General features: G+C 42.4%; 1 protein-coding gene across 3 annotated transcripts in view; it reads right to left on the bottom strand.

Annotated features, from left to right (window-relative positions):
• Positions 1-1,200: 1,200 nt before the first annotated feature.
• Positions 1,201-15,201, bottom strand: part of acp7 (acid phosphatase 7, tartrate resistant (putative)) — a 28,842-nt gene continuing 14,841 nt past the window's right edge. For all 3 annotated transcript variants that reach the window (XM_014169231.2, NM_001140103.1, XM_014169288.2), the window contains 7 exon segments: positions 14,941-15,055; positions 14,607-14,720; positions 13,833-13,899; positions 4,069-4,136; positions 3,905-3,976; positions 2,102-2,239; positions 1,201-1,936 (listed from right to left, as the gene is read on the bottom strand). In XM_014169231.2, coding sequence (XP_014024706.2) covers positions 1,871-1,936; positions 2,102-2,239; positions 3,905-3,976; positions 4,069-4,136; positions 13,833-13,899; positions 14,607-14,720; positions 14,941-15,055 — 640 coding nt within the window. In that variant the 3' untranslated portion in view covers positions 1,201-1,870.

Raw genomic sequence — 15,201 nt, 5'->3', positions numbered from 1 at the left:
AAAGTTGGAAGCACAGAATCATCTAGAATGTCATTGTATGCTGTAACGTTAAGATTTCCCTTCACTGGAACTAAGGGGCCTAGCCCGAACCATGAAAAATATTCCCAGACCATTATTCCTTCTCCACCAAACTTTATGCATTGGGGCAGGAGGCATTCTCCTGGCATCCACCAAACACAGATTTGTCCATTGAACTGCCAGATAGTGAAGCATGATTCATCAATCCAGAGAACACATTTCCACTGCTCCAGAGTCCAATGGTGGCGAGCTTTACACCACTCCAGCCGACGCTTGGCATTGCGCATGGTGATCTTAGGCTTGTGTGCTGCTCGGCCCTGTCAACCCATTTCATGAAGCTCCTGACAAACAGTGCTTCCAGATGCAGTATGGAACTCGGTAGTGAGTGTTGCAACCAAAGACAGATAATGTAAGGTAGTAAAACTGGCAATTAACAGGAGGCATGCGCGCTAGGCTAGGAAATGGGCACGTACTGTTCGATGACCCAGGCCTCAGACGTCCTCTAACTCTCTGAGCTACTGTTGGGCTCAGTAAATTAACAACCTCCTACGTGTACTGACTTCATTTGCGACTGAATACCACCAGTAGCGCAGCAGCCACTGCATGTGTGCAATGTGTAACTTCAACTTCCTGTGTAGCTACCTTTAAAGCCCCATACTGTGATGTTAACGGCTTCCTTTTTTAAACATTTGGATGTTGATCCAGGTGACGAGTTGTAAAACGTTTTCAATTTACAGGGACTTTATTTATTCACTTGGCAGAATGGTTATGTACGGGTTACGGTACAGTACCTATTTTGTCGTATACTGCATTTTAACAGCTGGAGTCTGTTAGCTCAAACACACGTTGATTTGGGCTGGTGGGCTGCCAGTAACCATCCCAGTCAGCATGCAGCTCCTGACTGTTGTTGTGTTGGACAAGTCAACTGAGGCTGCAGCGTTTTAGACTCGCCAAGTAAGGATCAGTCATCTTGATGGAATGATGAGAGACTTGATCTTTTAAACATATTTCCAGGTCTTGGCTAGTGGAAAACATGCTTGGTGCAGCAGATAGGATATGGCCTGGTGGTACTATCCCTTAGTGTGCCTGTGAGGACTCAGGGCAGGTTGAGTTAAAGGAGCCCATTGTTTGTTTGAGATGGCCTGCCGGGTGCCTGCTGCTTCTGGAGAAACTGACAGACACTTGGAAAGACAGGATTTATTGATATAGTTAAAAGTCTGATGCCTTGTTTTACAGTACCATTCTTAACAAGACAGTAAAATAAGATGATTTACATTGATCATAGCATTTTTCTATTGGTTCTTTAAACAACAGTTTGTTTGTTCCTTTCTCACTAACAATATACATTTTTTTATGTTAAACATTTAACAGATACATATAAATCTAAGTAGCAATATGAGTAGACTGTTATAAAATGTAGGCCCCTTACAACCATTTGTCAGGGGAAACTAATCACATTGTGTCCATTCGAATGAAACTAAGATGTATAGAGTTATGATTGTGATCTACTGTATAAAATAACTGTCACCTCAGGTTTGGGCCTCTCCCACTGTGCTCAGCTAATTCACTGATTTCATCTTGATTCTGGACTAACCAACAGTAGACAGCATAAATATGAGCAGACAGTTTGAAATCTGAAGATTCGCTTTTCCTCCCAATCTGAAACGTGTGTCTAATCCCTAATGGTCCTCCACGGATGGGCCTGTGTGCAAAGATTTCCATTATTTGGAAAATAATAATTTTCCTATGATTGGTTTGATAGCAGTCAACAGTGCAGTTCACCATGATTAGGTTTCAACGTGCATTTCCTGAGAAGAGATGTTGATTTGATTGGCTGGGGTTCTTGGGGTCTTCAGAACCAGGCTGAGAAGCCGTGTTTTTCCTTCACCACCCAGATGCTGTCGATCACCTTACCATACTGAACGACAAAGAGGCATTCTCCTTTATCATGGAGCCAACAAATCTGAATGAACAGTGTAATGACTTGTTTTTTCCCCCATGAAGTATATTACATATCAGTAAGAGATTGGAGAAGACCATCCACTTCATAGTTATAGAACTGAGGACTTCCCTCTCTGCTCACCTGGTCATCGGAGACCTGCTCCAGGTACAGATGGCTGGTGTTGTGCACCTGCATGCGGGTGTATCCATAATCTGTACTGCGGAAGGCACTCCAGTCCCTCGGATTAGGGATGAACGTATCATGATTCTCACGGCAGCCCTGAAAAGACCATAGATATCTACAAGCCATCCTACAGTGCATAGTGAAAGTCTAAACACCCCTTGCACAGTTCAGATTTTGCTGACTTGAAGTAAAAAAAAAAGAAAAAAAAAAGAAGGGATTATATAACATTTTCTTCCCCCTAAAGAACATTTTCTACAGTAAAACCAAATTGTCCAGCAGGGTTAGGTATTTAGAAGGTTCTCCTCTAACTTTTTACCTGGGCTTTGCTACTTTCATATTTATTTTGATCATGACAAACTCAGTCCCTGCCAGTGACAAGCATACCCATAACATGATGCTGCCACCATAATACTTGAAAATACAGAGGGTTTCACTCTGATATGTTATATTGGATTTAACCTCTACGGGATCGGTGTGAGCTAACGTAGGCTAATGTGATTAGCATGAGGTAGTAAGTAACAAAACAATTCCCAGGACAGACATATCTGATATGGGCAGAAAGCTTAAATTCTTGTTAATCTAACTGCACTGTCCAATTTACAGTAGCTATTAGTGAAAGAATACTATGCTATTGTTTGAGGAGAGTGCACAGTTATGAACTTGAAAATGTATTAATAAACCAATTAGGCACATTTGGGCAGTCTTGATACAACATTATGAACATATATGCAATGGTTCATTGGATAAGTCTAAAACTTTGCACATACACAGCTCCCATCTAGTGGCCAAAATCTAAATGGCACCTGGGCTGGAATAATACATTATGGCCTCTCTTGCATTTCAAAGATGGTACAAATGATCTTTTACCAGATCTAATGTGTTATATTCTCCTACATTAATTTCACATTTCCACAAACTTCAAAGTATTTATTTTCAAATGGTAACAAGAATATGCATATCTTTGCTTCAGGTCCTGAGGTACAGGCAGTTAGATTTGGGTATGTCATTTTAGGTGAAAACTGGGGAAAAAAAGGGTCCGATCCTTTTAACCCAAACCTGAAGGTTTTACATTTAGGCCAAAAAGTTATTGGAATCATTTCTTATCCTCCCCTGATCTATTCCTGTTTAAAAATGTATCCCAGACATGCTTTTAAAGCTCATTAGTGGCTTTGCGTTTGAATTGTTAGAAATTTACTAACCAAGGGAACTTAGACACAGGAACTAAAATCATGAGAACCACTACTTTTGCAAACAGATGGACCTCATTTTACAAATATGATTTTGTATGAAAATATGTTCTCCTAAACTTTAGATGTACCTCAGTAAGGGGTGTGAAGACCTTTGCAATTAAGACTTGTTATTTGAGAAAAAGTATTTTACTTGGAAAATGTGGAGGTTGTGTAGATCAGTGAAAAAATCCAGACAGAAATTTTAGGCAGAAAAATATTAAAACTGCAAGGCTGTGTAGACTTTCACTAAGCACTGTATGCTACTTCACAGTCCTTTGATAGTCTATAGTGTCCCATTTTCAGTCAAAGGTTCATGTTGTTTGTGGAGAGCCACATGCCTCCCTAAAGCTCATTCTCAAGCATCTGACATTTGGAACAGGACTGTGGCTCTGGTGCGGTCCTGAAACCACTTTGATATGGGGATGACCAACTCATGTGTGGTTGGATGACCAAGAGTGTCCTGCTTTGTTGACTGCATTTATACACCACCCATTGACTGAAAAAGGAGAGGTCAAAGCAGTGGTCTACTTACAGCAGAGCCTGTGATGATATGTACTGGGGCTTTGGGGTTTACATAAGGCTGTTCGATGCTCCCATTGAAGACCTGGAAGAGGAACATTAAAGGCTCTTCAGTCTGACAAAACACTGATGACATGGAGAGTGTGTGATGTAGTGATTATTCACATGGGAACTGACCTTGTAGCCATAGACAGGCCACAACCTCTCATATGTGTGTTCATGGGCCCACAGCTCCAGGTCCACTCCTGGAAAAAGACGTCGCATTAGTTGATATGAACATTTTGATACAGTACTTACCTAGTATAAGCCTGGGCAATATACATATGGCATGATTTTCAATACTGAAAAATAATACAAATACCACAGCCTTGACATTCCACATTTTGTTGTGTTACATCCTGATTTTTTTTTTTTTTTTACAATATCCAATAATGTCACAGTAGAATTATGTTAAGGTGTTTTGTAACCGATGCCTCTTTCCACTCATCAAATTGCAGGTGCACAGTCTGTATAATGTCAAAGTGTAATTACGTTTTTAGAAAGGTCCACAAATGTAAAATAAAAAGCCTTGAGTGAATAATAATTCAACCTCTTTCTTATCTTATGGCAAGCCTAAATAAATTCAGGATTAAAAATGTACTTAAGTCACATACAGTAAGTTGCATAGAGTGTGCAATAACATGAGTACCTCATCTCTGTACCCCATACATATAATTATCTGTAAGGTCCCTCAGTCAAGCAGTACATTTCAAACACAGATTGAGCCACAAAGACCATTGAGGTTTTCCAATGCCTCGCAAAAAAGGAAACCGGGTAGATGGGTAAACATTTTAAAAACAGACATTGAATATACTTTTGAGTCGTGGTGAAGCAATTAATTATACTTTGGATGGTGCATCAATACACCTAGTCACGAAAAAGATACAGGAGTCCTCCCTAATTCAGTTGCCGGAGAGGAAGGAAACCACTTAGGGATTTCACCTTGAGGTCAAGGGTGACTTTAAAACAGTTTGATTTTAATGGCTGTGATAGGAGAAAACTGAGGATGGATCAACATTGTAGTTACTCCACAAAACTAACCTAATTGACAGAGTGAGAGGAAACCTGTATAGAAACAATAATTTTATTAAACATGCATCCTGGTCACAACAAGGCACTAAAGTAGTACTGCAAAGAAAATGTGGCAAAGCAATTCCCTTTTTGTCCTGAATACAAACTGTTATGTTTGAGGCAAATCCAATAGATTACCAAGTACACTCTATATGTTCAAGCATAGTGGTGGCTGCATCATGTTATGGGTATGCTTGTAATTGTTAAGGACTGGGGAGTTGTTCCAGGATAAAAAAAAGTTAACTGAATAGAGCTAAGCACAGGCAAAAATTCTACAAGAAAAGTAGACTGAACCAGGGTTCCACCAGACACGGGGAGATGAATTCACCTTTCAGCAGGAAAATAACCTAAAACAAGGCCAAATCTAAACTGGAGTTGCTTACCAAGACAGTGAAGATTCCTGAGTTACAGTTGACTTAAATCTGCTTGAAAAATCTATAGCAACACCTGAAAATGGTTGTCTAGCAATGACCAACAAATCAAATCAAAGTGTATTTGTCACGTGTGCTGAATACAACACGCGTAGACCTTACTGTGAAATGCTTACTTACAGGCTCTAACCAACAAAGCAATTTTTAAGTAAAAAAAAAAGGTATTAGGAAGGCTATATACAGTAGCGAGGCTATAACAGTAGCGAGGCTATATACAGGCACCAGTTAGTTGGGCTGATTGAGGTAGTATGTACATGTAGGCATGGTTAAAGTGACTACGCATATATGATAAACACAGAGTAGCAACAGCGTAAAAGAGCGTTTTGGGGGGGGGGCACACAATGCAAATAGTCCGGGTAGCCATTTGATTACCTGTTCAGGAGTCTTATGGCTTGGGGGTAGAAGCTGTTGAGAAACCTTTTGGTCCTAGACTTTGCGCTCCGGTACCGCTTGCCTTGCGGTAGTAGTGAGAACAGTCTATGACTGGGGTGGCTGGGGTCTGACAATTTTTAGGACCTTCCTCTGACACTGCCTGGTGTAGAGGTCCTGGATGGCAGGCAGCTTAGCCCCAGTGATGTACTGGGCCGTACGCACTACCCTCTGTAGTGCCTTGTGGTCGGAGGCCGAGCAGTTGCCATACCAGGCAGTGATGCAACCAGTCAGGATGCTCTCGATGGTGCAGCTGTAGAACCTTTTGAGGATCTGAAGACCCATGCCAAATCTTTTTAGTTTCCTGAGGGGGAATAGGCTTTGTCGTGCCCTCTTCACGACCGTCTTGGTGTGTTTGGACCATTCTAGTTTGTTGGTGATGTGGACACCAAGGAACTTGAAGCTCTCAGCTTGCTCCACTACAGCCCCGTCGATGATAATGGGGGCGTGCTCGGTCCTCCTTTTCCTGTAGTCCACAATCACCTCCTTAGTCTTGGTTACGTTGAGGGATAGGTTGTTATTCTGGCACTGAGGTCTCTGACCTCCTTCCTATAGGCTGTCTCGTTGTTGTCGATGATCAGGCCTACCACTGTTTTGTCGTCTGCAAACTTAATGATGGTGTTGGAGTCGTGCCTGGCCACGCAATCGTAGGTGAACAGGGAGTACAGGAGGGGACAGAGCACGCACCCCTGAGGGGCTCCAGTGTTGAGGATCAGCGTGGTGGATGTGTTGCTACCTACCCTCACCACCTGGGGGCTGCCCATCAGGAAGTCTAGGATCCAGTTGCAGAGAGGTGTTCAGTCCCAGGATCCTAAGCTTAGTGATGAGTTTTGAGGGTACTATGGTGTTGAATGCTGAGCTGTAGTCAATGAACAGCATTCTCACGTAGGTGTTTCTTTTGTCCAGGTGGGAAATGGCAGTGTGGAGTGCAATAGAGATTGCATCATCTGTGGATCTGTTGGGGCAGTATGCAAATTGGAGTGGGGCTAGGGTTTCTGGGATAATGGTGTAGATGTGAGCCATTACCAGCCTTTCAAAGCACTTCATGGCTACAGACGTGAGTGCCACGGGTCTGTAGCCATTTAGGTAGGTTGCCTTAGTGTTCTTGGGCACAGGGACTATGGTGGTCTGCTTGAAACATGTTGGTAGTACAGACTCAGACAGGGAGAGGTTGAAAATGTTAGTGAAGACACCTGCCAGTTGGTTAGCACATGCCCAGAGCACATGTCCTGGTAATCCGTCTGGCACCGCAGCCTTGTGAATGTTGACCTGTTTAAAGGTCTACTCACGTCGGTTACGGAGAGCGTGATCACACAGTTGTCCGGAACAGCTGATGCTCTCATGCATGCCTCAGTGTTGCTTGCCTCGAAGCGAGCACAGAAGTAATTTAGCTCGTCTGGTAGGCTCGTGTCACTGGGCAGCTCGCGGCTGTGCTTCCCTTTGTCGTCTGTAATGGTTTGCAAGCCCTGCCACATACAGTGGGGGGGGGGGGAAAGTATTTGATCCCCTGCTGATTTTGTACGTTTGCCCACTTAGAAATAAATGATCAGTCTATAATTTTAATAGTAGGTTTATTTGAACATGTCAAAAAACGCATGTCAAAAATGTTATAAAATGATATGCATTTTAATGAGGGAAATAATTATTTTCCCCCTCTGCAAAACATGACTTAGTACTTTGTGATTGCCAACAAGGGTTTTGCCACCGAGGTCAGACGTTTCTTGTAGTTGGCCACCAGGTTTGCACACATCTCTTCTCCAAGTCATTAAGGTTTCAAGGCTGACGTTTGGCAACTCAAACCTTCAGCTCCCTCCACAGATTTTCTATGGGATTAAGGTCTGGAGACTGGCTAGGCCACTCCAGGACCTTAAAACTTGTTAGGGCTAGGGGGCAGTATTTACACCGCCGGATAAAAAACGTACCCGATTTAATCTGGTTACCACTCCTACCCAGTAACTAGAATATGCATATACTTATTATATATGGATAGAAAACACCCTAAAGTTTCTAAAACTGTTTGAATGGTGTCTGTGAGTATAACAGAACTCATTTGGCAGGCAAAAATCTGAGAAGGTTTCATGCAGGAAGTGGCCTGTCTGACAAGGAGTCGTTCTTCTTGTTTCTGTTTATTGAAGAGTCAGGATCTTAGCTGTTACGTGACACTTCCCACAGCTCCAATGGGGTCACAGAGCCCGGGAAAAACCTGAATGACGTAATTCAAAGCCCTGGCTGAAACACACGAGCGCTTTTGCTAAGTGGTCTATCAGGGGACAAAGGGCTTTAGGCGCGTGCACGGTCCGCCCCGTCTTTCTGTTTTTCCCTCTTCTTACAGACACGCAGATTCCCGGTTGGAATATTATCGCTTTTCTACGAGATAAATTGCATAAAAATTGATTTTAAACAGCGGTTGACATGCTTCGAAGTACGGTAAAGGAATATTTAGACATTTTTTGTCACGAAATGCGCCATGCGCACGACCGTTATTTACCATTCCGGATAGTTTCTGGAACGCACGAACAAAACGACGCTATTCGGATATAACGATGGATTATTTGGGACCAAACCAACATTTGTTATTGAAGTAGAAGTCCTGGGAGTGCATTCTGACGAAGAACAGGAAAGGTAAGACCATTTTTCTTATAGTAAATGTGATTTTGGTGGAGGCTAAACTTGCCGGGTGTCTAAATAGCTAGCCCGTGATGGCTGGGCTATGTACTTAGAATATTGCAAAATGTGCTTCATCCGAAAAGCTATTTTAAAATCGGACATATCGAGTGCATAGAGGAGTTCTGTATCTATAATTCTTAAAATAATTGTTATGCTTTTTGTGAACGTTTATCGTGAGTAATTTAGTAAGTTGTTAGTAAATTCCCCGGAAGTTTGCGGGGGGTATGCTAGTTCTGAACGTCACATGCTAATGTAAAAAGCTGTTTTTTGATATAAATATGAACTTGATTGAACAAAACATGCATGTATTGTATAACATAATGTCCTAGGTGTGTCATCTGATGAAGATCATCAAAGGTTAGTGCTGCATTTAGCTGTCTTCTGGGTTTTTGTGACATTATATGCTAGCTTGAAAAATGGGTGTCTGATTATTTCTGGCTGGGTACTCTGCTGACATAATCTAATGTTTTGCTTTCGTTGTAAAGCCTTTTTGAAATCGGACAGTGTGGTTAGATTAACGAGAGTCTTGTCTTTAAATAGCTGTAAAATAGTCATATGTTTGAGAAATTGAAGTAATAGCATTTCAAACGTTTTGAAAATCGCGCCACAGGATTCAACTGGCTGTTACGTAGGTGGGACGAATTCGTCCCGCCTAGCCCAGAGAGGTTAATGTGCTTCTTCTTGAGCCACTCCTTTGTTGCCTTGGCCGTGTGTTTTGGGTCATTGTCATGCTGGAATACCCATCCACGACCCATTTTCAATGCCCTGGCTGAGGGAAGGAGGTTCTCACCCAAGATTTGACGGTACATGGCCCTGTCCATCGTCCCTTTGATGTGGTGAAGTTGTCCTGTCCCCTTAGCAGAAAAACACCCCCAATGATGTCAAAGAGCTCAATTTTGGTCTCATCTGACCACAACACTTTCACCCAGTTGTCCTCGGAATCATTCAGATGTTCATTGGTAGACTTCAGACGGGCCTGTATATGTATTCTTGAGCAGGGGGACCTTGCGGGCGCTGCAGGATTTCAGTCCTTCACGGCGCAGTGTGTTACCAATTGTTTTCTTGGTGACTATGGTCCCAGCTGCCTTGAGATCATTGACAAGATCCTCCCGTGTAGTTCTGGGCTGATTCCTCACCGTTCTCATGATCATTGCAAGGTGAGATCTTGCATGGAGCCCCAGGCCGAGGGATATTGACAGTTCTTTTGTGTTTCTTCCATCTGCAAATAATCGCACCAAATGTTGTCACCTTCTCACCAAGCTGCTTGGCGATGGTCTTGTAGCCCATTCCAGCCTTGTGTAGGTCTACAATCTTGTCCCTGACATCCTTGGAGAGCTCTTTGGTCTTGGCCATGGAGGAGAGTTTGGAATCTGATTGATTGATTGCTTCTGTGGACAGGTGTCTTTTTTACAGGTAACAAGCTGCGGTTACATTTACATTTTAGTCATTTAGCAGACGCTTTTATCCAGAGCGACTTACAGTAGTGAATGCATACATTTCTTTTTTTTTTTTGGTACTGGCCCCCCGTGGGAATCGAACCCACATGCTGGTGTTGCAAACACCATGCTCTACCAACTGAGCTACAGGGAAGACTACTCCCTTTAAGAGTGTGCTCCTAATCTCAGCTCGTTACCTGTATAAAAGACACCTGGGAGGCAAGAAATCTTTCTGATTGAGAGGGGGTCAAATACTTATTTTCCTCATTAAAATGCAAATCAATTTATAAAATTTTTGACATGCGTTTTTCTGGATATTTTTGTTGTTATTCTGTCTCTCACTTTTCAAATAAACCTACCATTAAAATGATAGACTGATCCTTTCTTTGTCAGTGGGCAAACGTACAAAATCAGCAGGGGATCAAATACTTTTTACCCCACTGTAAGACAAGCGTCAGAGCCGGTGTAGTACGATTTGATCTTAGTCCTGTATTGGCGTTTTGCCTGTTTGATGGTTCGTTGGAGGGCATAGCGGGATTTCTTATAAGCTTCCGGGTTAGAGTCCCACACCTTGAAAGCAGCAGCTCTACCCTTTAGCTCAGTGCGGATGTTGCCTGTAATCCATGGCTTCTGGTTGGGGTATGTACGTACAGTCACAGTGGGGGGGACGTCCTAGATGCGCTTATTGATAAATCCAGTGACTGATGTGGTGTACTCCTCAATGGCATCGGAAGAATCCCAGAACATGTTCCAGTCTGTGCTAGCAAAACAGTCCTGTAGTTTAGCATCTGCTTCATCTGACCACTTTTTTATAGACCGAGTCACTGGTGCTTCCTGCTTTAATTTTTTGCTTGCTGCTTGTAAGCAGGAATCAGGAGGATAGAATTGTGGTTAGATTTACCAAATGGAGGGCGAGCTTTGTACGCGTCTCTGTGTGTGGAGTACAGGTGATCTAGAATTTTCCCCCCTCTGGTTGCATATTTAACATGCTGATAGAAATTAGGTAGAACTGATTTAAGTTTCCCTGCATTAATGTCTCCGGCCACTAGGAGAGCCACCTCTGGGTGAGTGGTTTCCTGTTTGCTTATTTCCTTATACAGCTGACTGAGTGCGGTCTTAGTGCCAGCATCCGTCTGTGGTGGTAAATAAACAGCCACTAAAAGTATAGATGAGAACTCTCTTGGCAAATAGTCTTGTCTGCAGTTGATCGTAAGATACTCTACTTCAGGTGAGCAAAATCTTGAGACTTCCTTAGATTTCGTGCACCAGCTGTTGTTTACAAATATGCACAGACCCCCCTCGTCTTACCGGAGTGTGCTGTTCTATCTGGCCGGTGCAGCGTATATCCCGCTAGCTGAATAGCCATGTCATCATTCAGCCACGATTCTGTGAAACATAAGATGTTACAGTTTTTGATGTCCCGTTGGTAGGATATTCGTGATCGTACTTCGTCTAATTTATTGTCCAATGATTGCACGTTGGCGAGTAATAATGACAGTAACGGCAGCTTTCCCACTCGCCTTCTGCGGATCCTTACGAGGCACCCCACTCTGTGTCCTCTGTACCTGCGTCTCTTCCTCTTGCCAATAACTGGGATGTTGGCCTTGTCGGGTGTTCGGAGTATGTCCTGATCCGAGGTGAGTGTCTAATCCGAGGTGAGTGATCCCTGTCCTGACATCCAGAAGCTATTTTTTGCCGAAAGATACGGTGGCAGAAAAATTCTGTACAAAATAATTTACAAATAACGAGAGAAAAAAACACATAATAGCACAATTGGTTGGGCACCCGTAAAACTACTGCCATTTCTTCCAGCTCCATTTTTTCAACAATCAATTTAACAGAGCATGAAGCATAAAAAAGCAAATGTTGAACAATCCAGGTATGGAAAACTCTTAGATACTTGCCCAGAAAGACTCACAGCAGCAATCACTGCCAATGGTGATTCTAACATGCATTGACTCACAGGGTTGAATACTTATCCAATAATACACACACACACAGTACCAGTCAAAAGTTTGGACACACCTACTCATTCAAGGGTTTCTTTAGTTTTACTATTTTCGACATAGTTTATGACTTTACTATTGTTCTACTATGAAATAACACATATGGAATCATGTAATAACTAAAGTGTTAAATCAAAATATATTTTATATTTGAGATTCTTCAAAGTAGCAACCCTTTGCCCTGATGACAGCTTTGCATACTCCTTGCATTCTCTCAACCAACTTCACCTGGAATGCTTTTCCAACAGTCTTGAAGGAGTTCCCACATATGCCGAGCACTTGTTGGCTGCTTTTCCTTCACTCTGCGGTCCAACTCATCCCAAGCCATCTAAATTGGATAGAGGTTGGGTGATTGTGGGGGCCAGGTCATCTGATGCACACTAAATCTCTCCTTAGTCAAATAGCCCTTACACAGCCCGGAGACGTGTTGGGTCATTGTCCGGTTTAAAAACAAATGATAGTCCCACTAAGAGCAAACCAGATGGGATGGTGTATCGCTGTGCTAGCCATGCTGGTTAAGTGTGCCTTGAATGCTATTTAAAATCACAGACAGTGTCACCAGCAAAGCACCCCCACACCAATACATCTCCAAAGGACAGATTTCCACCTGTCTAATCTCCATTGCTTGTGTTTCTTTGCCAAAGCAAGTCTCTTCTTATTGGTGTCCTTTAGTAGTGGTTTCTTTGCAGCAATTCAAACGTGAAGGCCTGAGTCACTGAACAGTTGAAGTCGAGATGTTTCTTACTTGAACTCTGTGAAGCATTTATTTGGGCTGCAAGTTGAGGTGCAGCTAACTAATGAACTTATCCTCTGCAGCAGAGGTAACTTTCCTGTGGCGGTCGTCATGAGAGCCAGTTTTATCATAGATTGATGGATTTTGCGAATGCACTTGAAGAAATTTTCAAAGTTCTTGAAATTGTCTGGATTGACTGACCATGTTTTAAAGTAATGATGGACTGTCATTTCTCTTTGCTTATTTGAGCTGTTTTTGGTCTTTTACCAAATAGGGCTATCTTCTGTATACCAACCCTACCTTGTCACAATACAACTGATTGGCTCAAAGAAATTCCACAAATGAACTTTTAACAAGGCACACCTGTTAATTTAAATGCATTCCAGGTGACACTCTCATGAAGCTAGTTGAGAGAATACCAAGAGTGTGGGAAGCTGTCATCAAGGCAAAGGGTGGCTACTTTCAAGAATCTCAAATATATTTTGATTTGTTTAACACTTTTTTGGTTACTACATGATTCCATATGTGTTATTTCATAGTTTTGATGTCTTCACTATTATTCTACAATGTAGAAAATAGGAGAAATAAAGAAAAACCCTTAGGTGCCCAAACTTTTGACTGGTACTGTATATATTTTTAAATAGCACCCCTTGTGTGCACATTCAGTAATACCGTATACTTCACTATGGTACAGAAACGGTATGAAAATTTGGATACCGCCCAAGCCTATCTACAAAGACTATGGACAGCAACACAAAGGACTAAGCGCAACTGCGGGATCCTCAGGGCTTTTCATTGTATTATGCAATGTAGCCATGAAAAGGTGCATTATGACCATTTTAATTAATGAACCCCATAGAACATACCTCACATGTTTTACATATTTACTCACGTTTGCTATTCAAAGAGCACTAAATATAAGGGTTCCACTCAAGAAACACAACCAACATGCGAGAGAAATGTAACATTGAAAAACATTTGGATAATGGTCTGCTGTTGTAATAAAGGAAACGTTTTTGGATTACTCTGTTCAAGCCGAGTGCTGGGACGTTAGTCTGTCTTAGAGGACAGATTTGTGACGGTAACAACTATTAGAGCACAGTTCTGTTGTGTAAAATGGAGACCATACCGTATAGATACAATAGATCCTCCAGACCTGGCGCTGGCGGTTTTGTGTCATTCCGTCCGAGGCGGACCTGAAACAGAGCAGAGACAGACAGAGCATGCTGGGATTAGGATCAGAAACGTCATCGGATATCACCCTCATGTCCATGCCAGGCTGTCACTCCTTACCCATGCCAAGTTCTGAATGCAACAGGTCTGAATGGAAACTGTGCTTCAGGGCTAATGTAGACTAGCCAGATGCCTCAGACGTTGACAGTTTTAGTCAGACACAGCAATTAATGTCTCCAGCAACGGCGCAGAAAACAAATCCTGTAAATGTTTTTATTTAACATAGAATAGTTCTCTGGGACACAGCCTAGCTGTTCTTCACATATCTATCAATGCTATGTCAAGTAAATCAGGGCCAAGTGTTATAAAGCGTATTAACAGAGTGATAGAGCCTACTTGGTCAGAAAATAACAGCAATCAACATGTAATGAGTAAATAGTTGCACTGAGGGGGAGCAGGGAGTTACTTCTGCTTGTAAAACTTCACTTATGATCAGTACAGGGGATGTCAGCCAGTTGCTCAGATTTGGTCAGAGACTCTAAAACCCCTGTACATATTAACACTAGTTGCTACGGAAGTTCACTTGCTGAAAGCAAATTGTACATTAATTCATTCTTAAATCCAAGAATACCATTCAATTTCACAACTAATACAGAGGGTATAATCCATCCATCCATGTAATTGACCCCCCTCTCTTTCTAATCAGTGAGGTGTTTTGTGCCGTACATACATAGCTCTCAAACTGGGTGCAGTCGTCTTTGTCGTTGTTAGAGCAGTACATGGGTCTGTGTCCCATAGTGATGATCCAGGGGCGCTCTGCTCGGTTCTCTGGCTTGTTGGCCTCCTGAGAGAGGATCAGACAAGAGAATGAGTCACATCGCTGTGTGTGTGCACATGCACGTGTGTGTGGGCGCACATGTGTGTGTTTGTACTCTTTAGGATACCAAAGTTTATTACTCAAGAAATACTACTAAAAAGAGCATTACTGTCACTACCAGGTTCAGTTGTCCAGAGATGCGACAAATGGCTTCACTAATTCTGGGACTGTAAATGAAGTACTTTACCTCAAGGTCCTTTTTAAGCCACTCGTACTGTTTGAAGATGAGGTCCACACCATAATCAAGAAAGAAGTAGATCTCAGTGGAGAGAGAAATGATATGGGCTGATCCTACATTCCAGCTGTGGACAGAGCATACAAATGATCAACAGCCTTGACCATCCAACGTAAACGAACTACTGATAGGGACACATACTTAGTCTATAGTGAAAGACTTTCCCCAAAGGAACATTTGCAAAGGAGCGCGTGAAAGATGCAAATTTAACTA

This window comes from Salmo salar, chromosome ssa01, assembly GCF_905237065.1.
Source record: "Salmo salar chromosome ssa01, Ssal_v3.1, whole genome shotgun sequence".
Classification (NCBI taxonomy): domain Eukaryota; kingdom Metazoa; phylum Chordata; class Actinopteri; order Salmoniformes; family Salmonidae; genus Salmo; species Salmo salar.
Note: the sequence above shows the minus strand (reverse complement) of the source record. Positions and strands in the feature narration are given on the sequence as shown.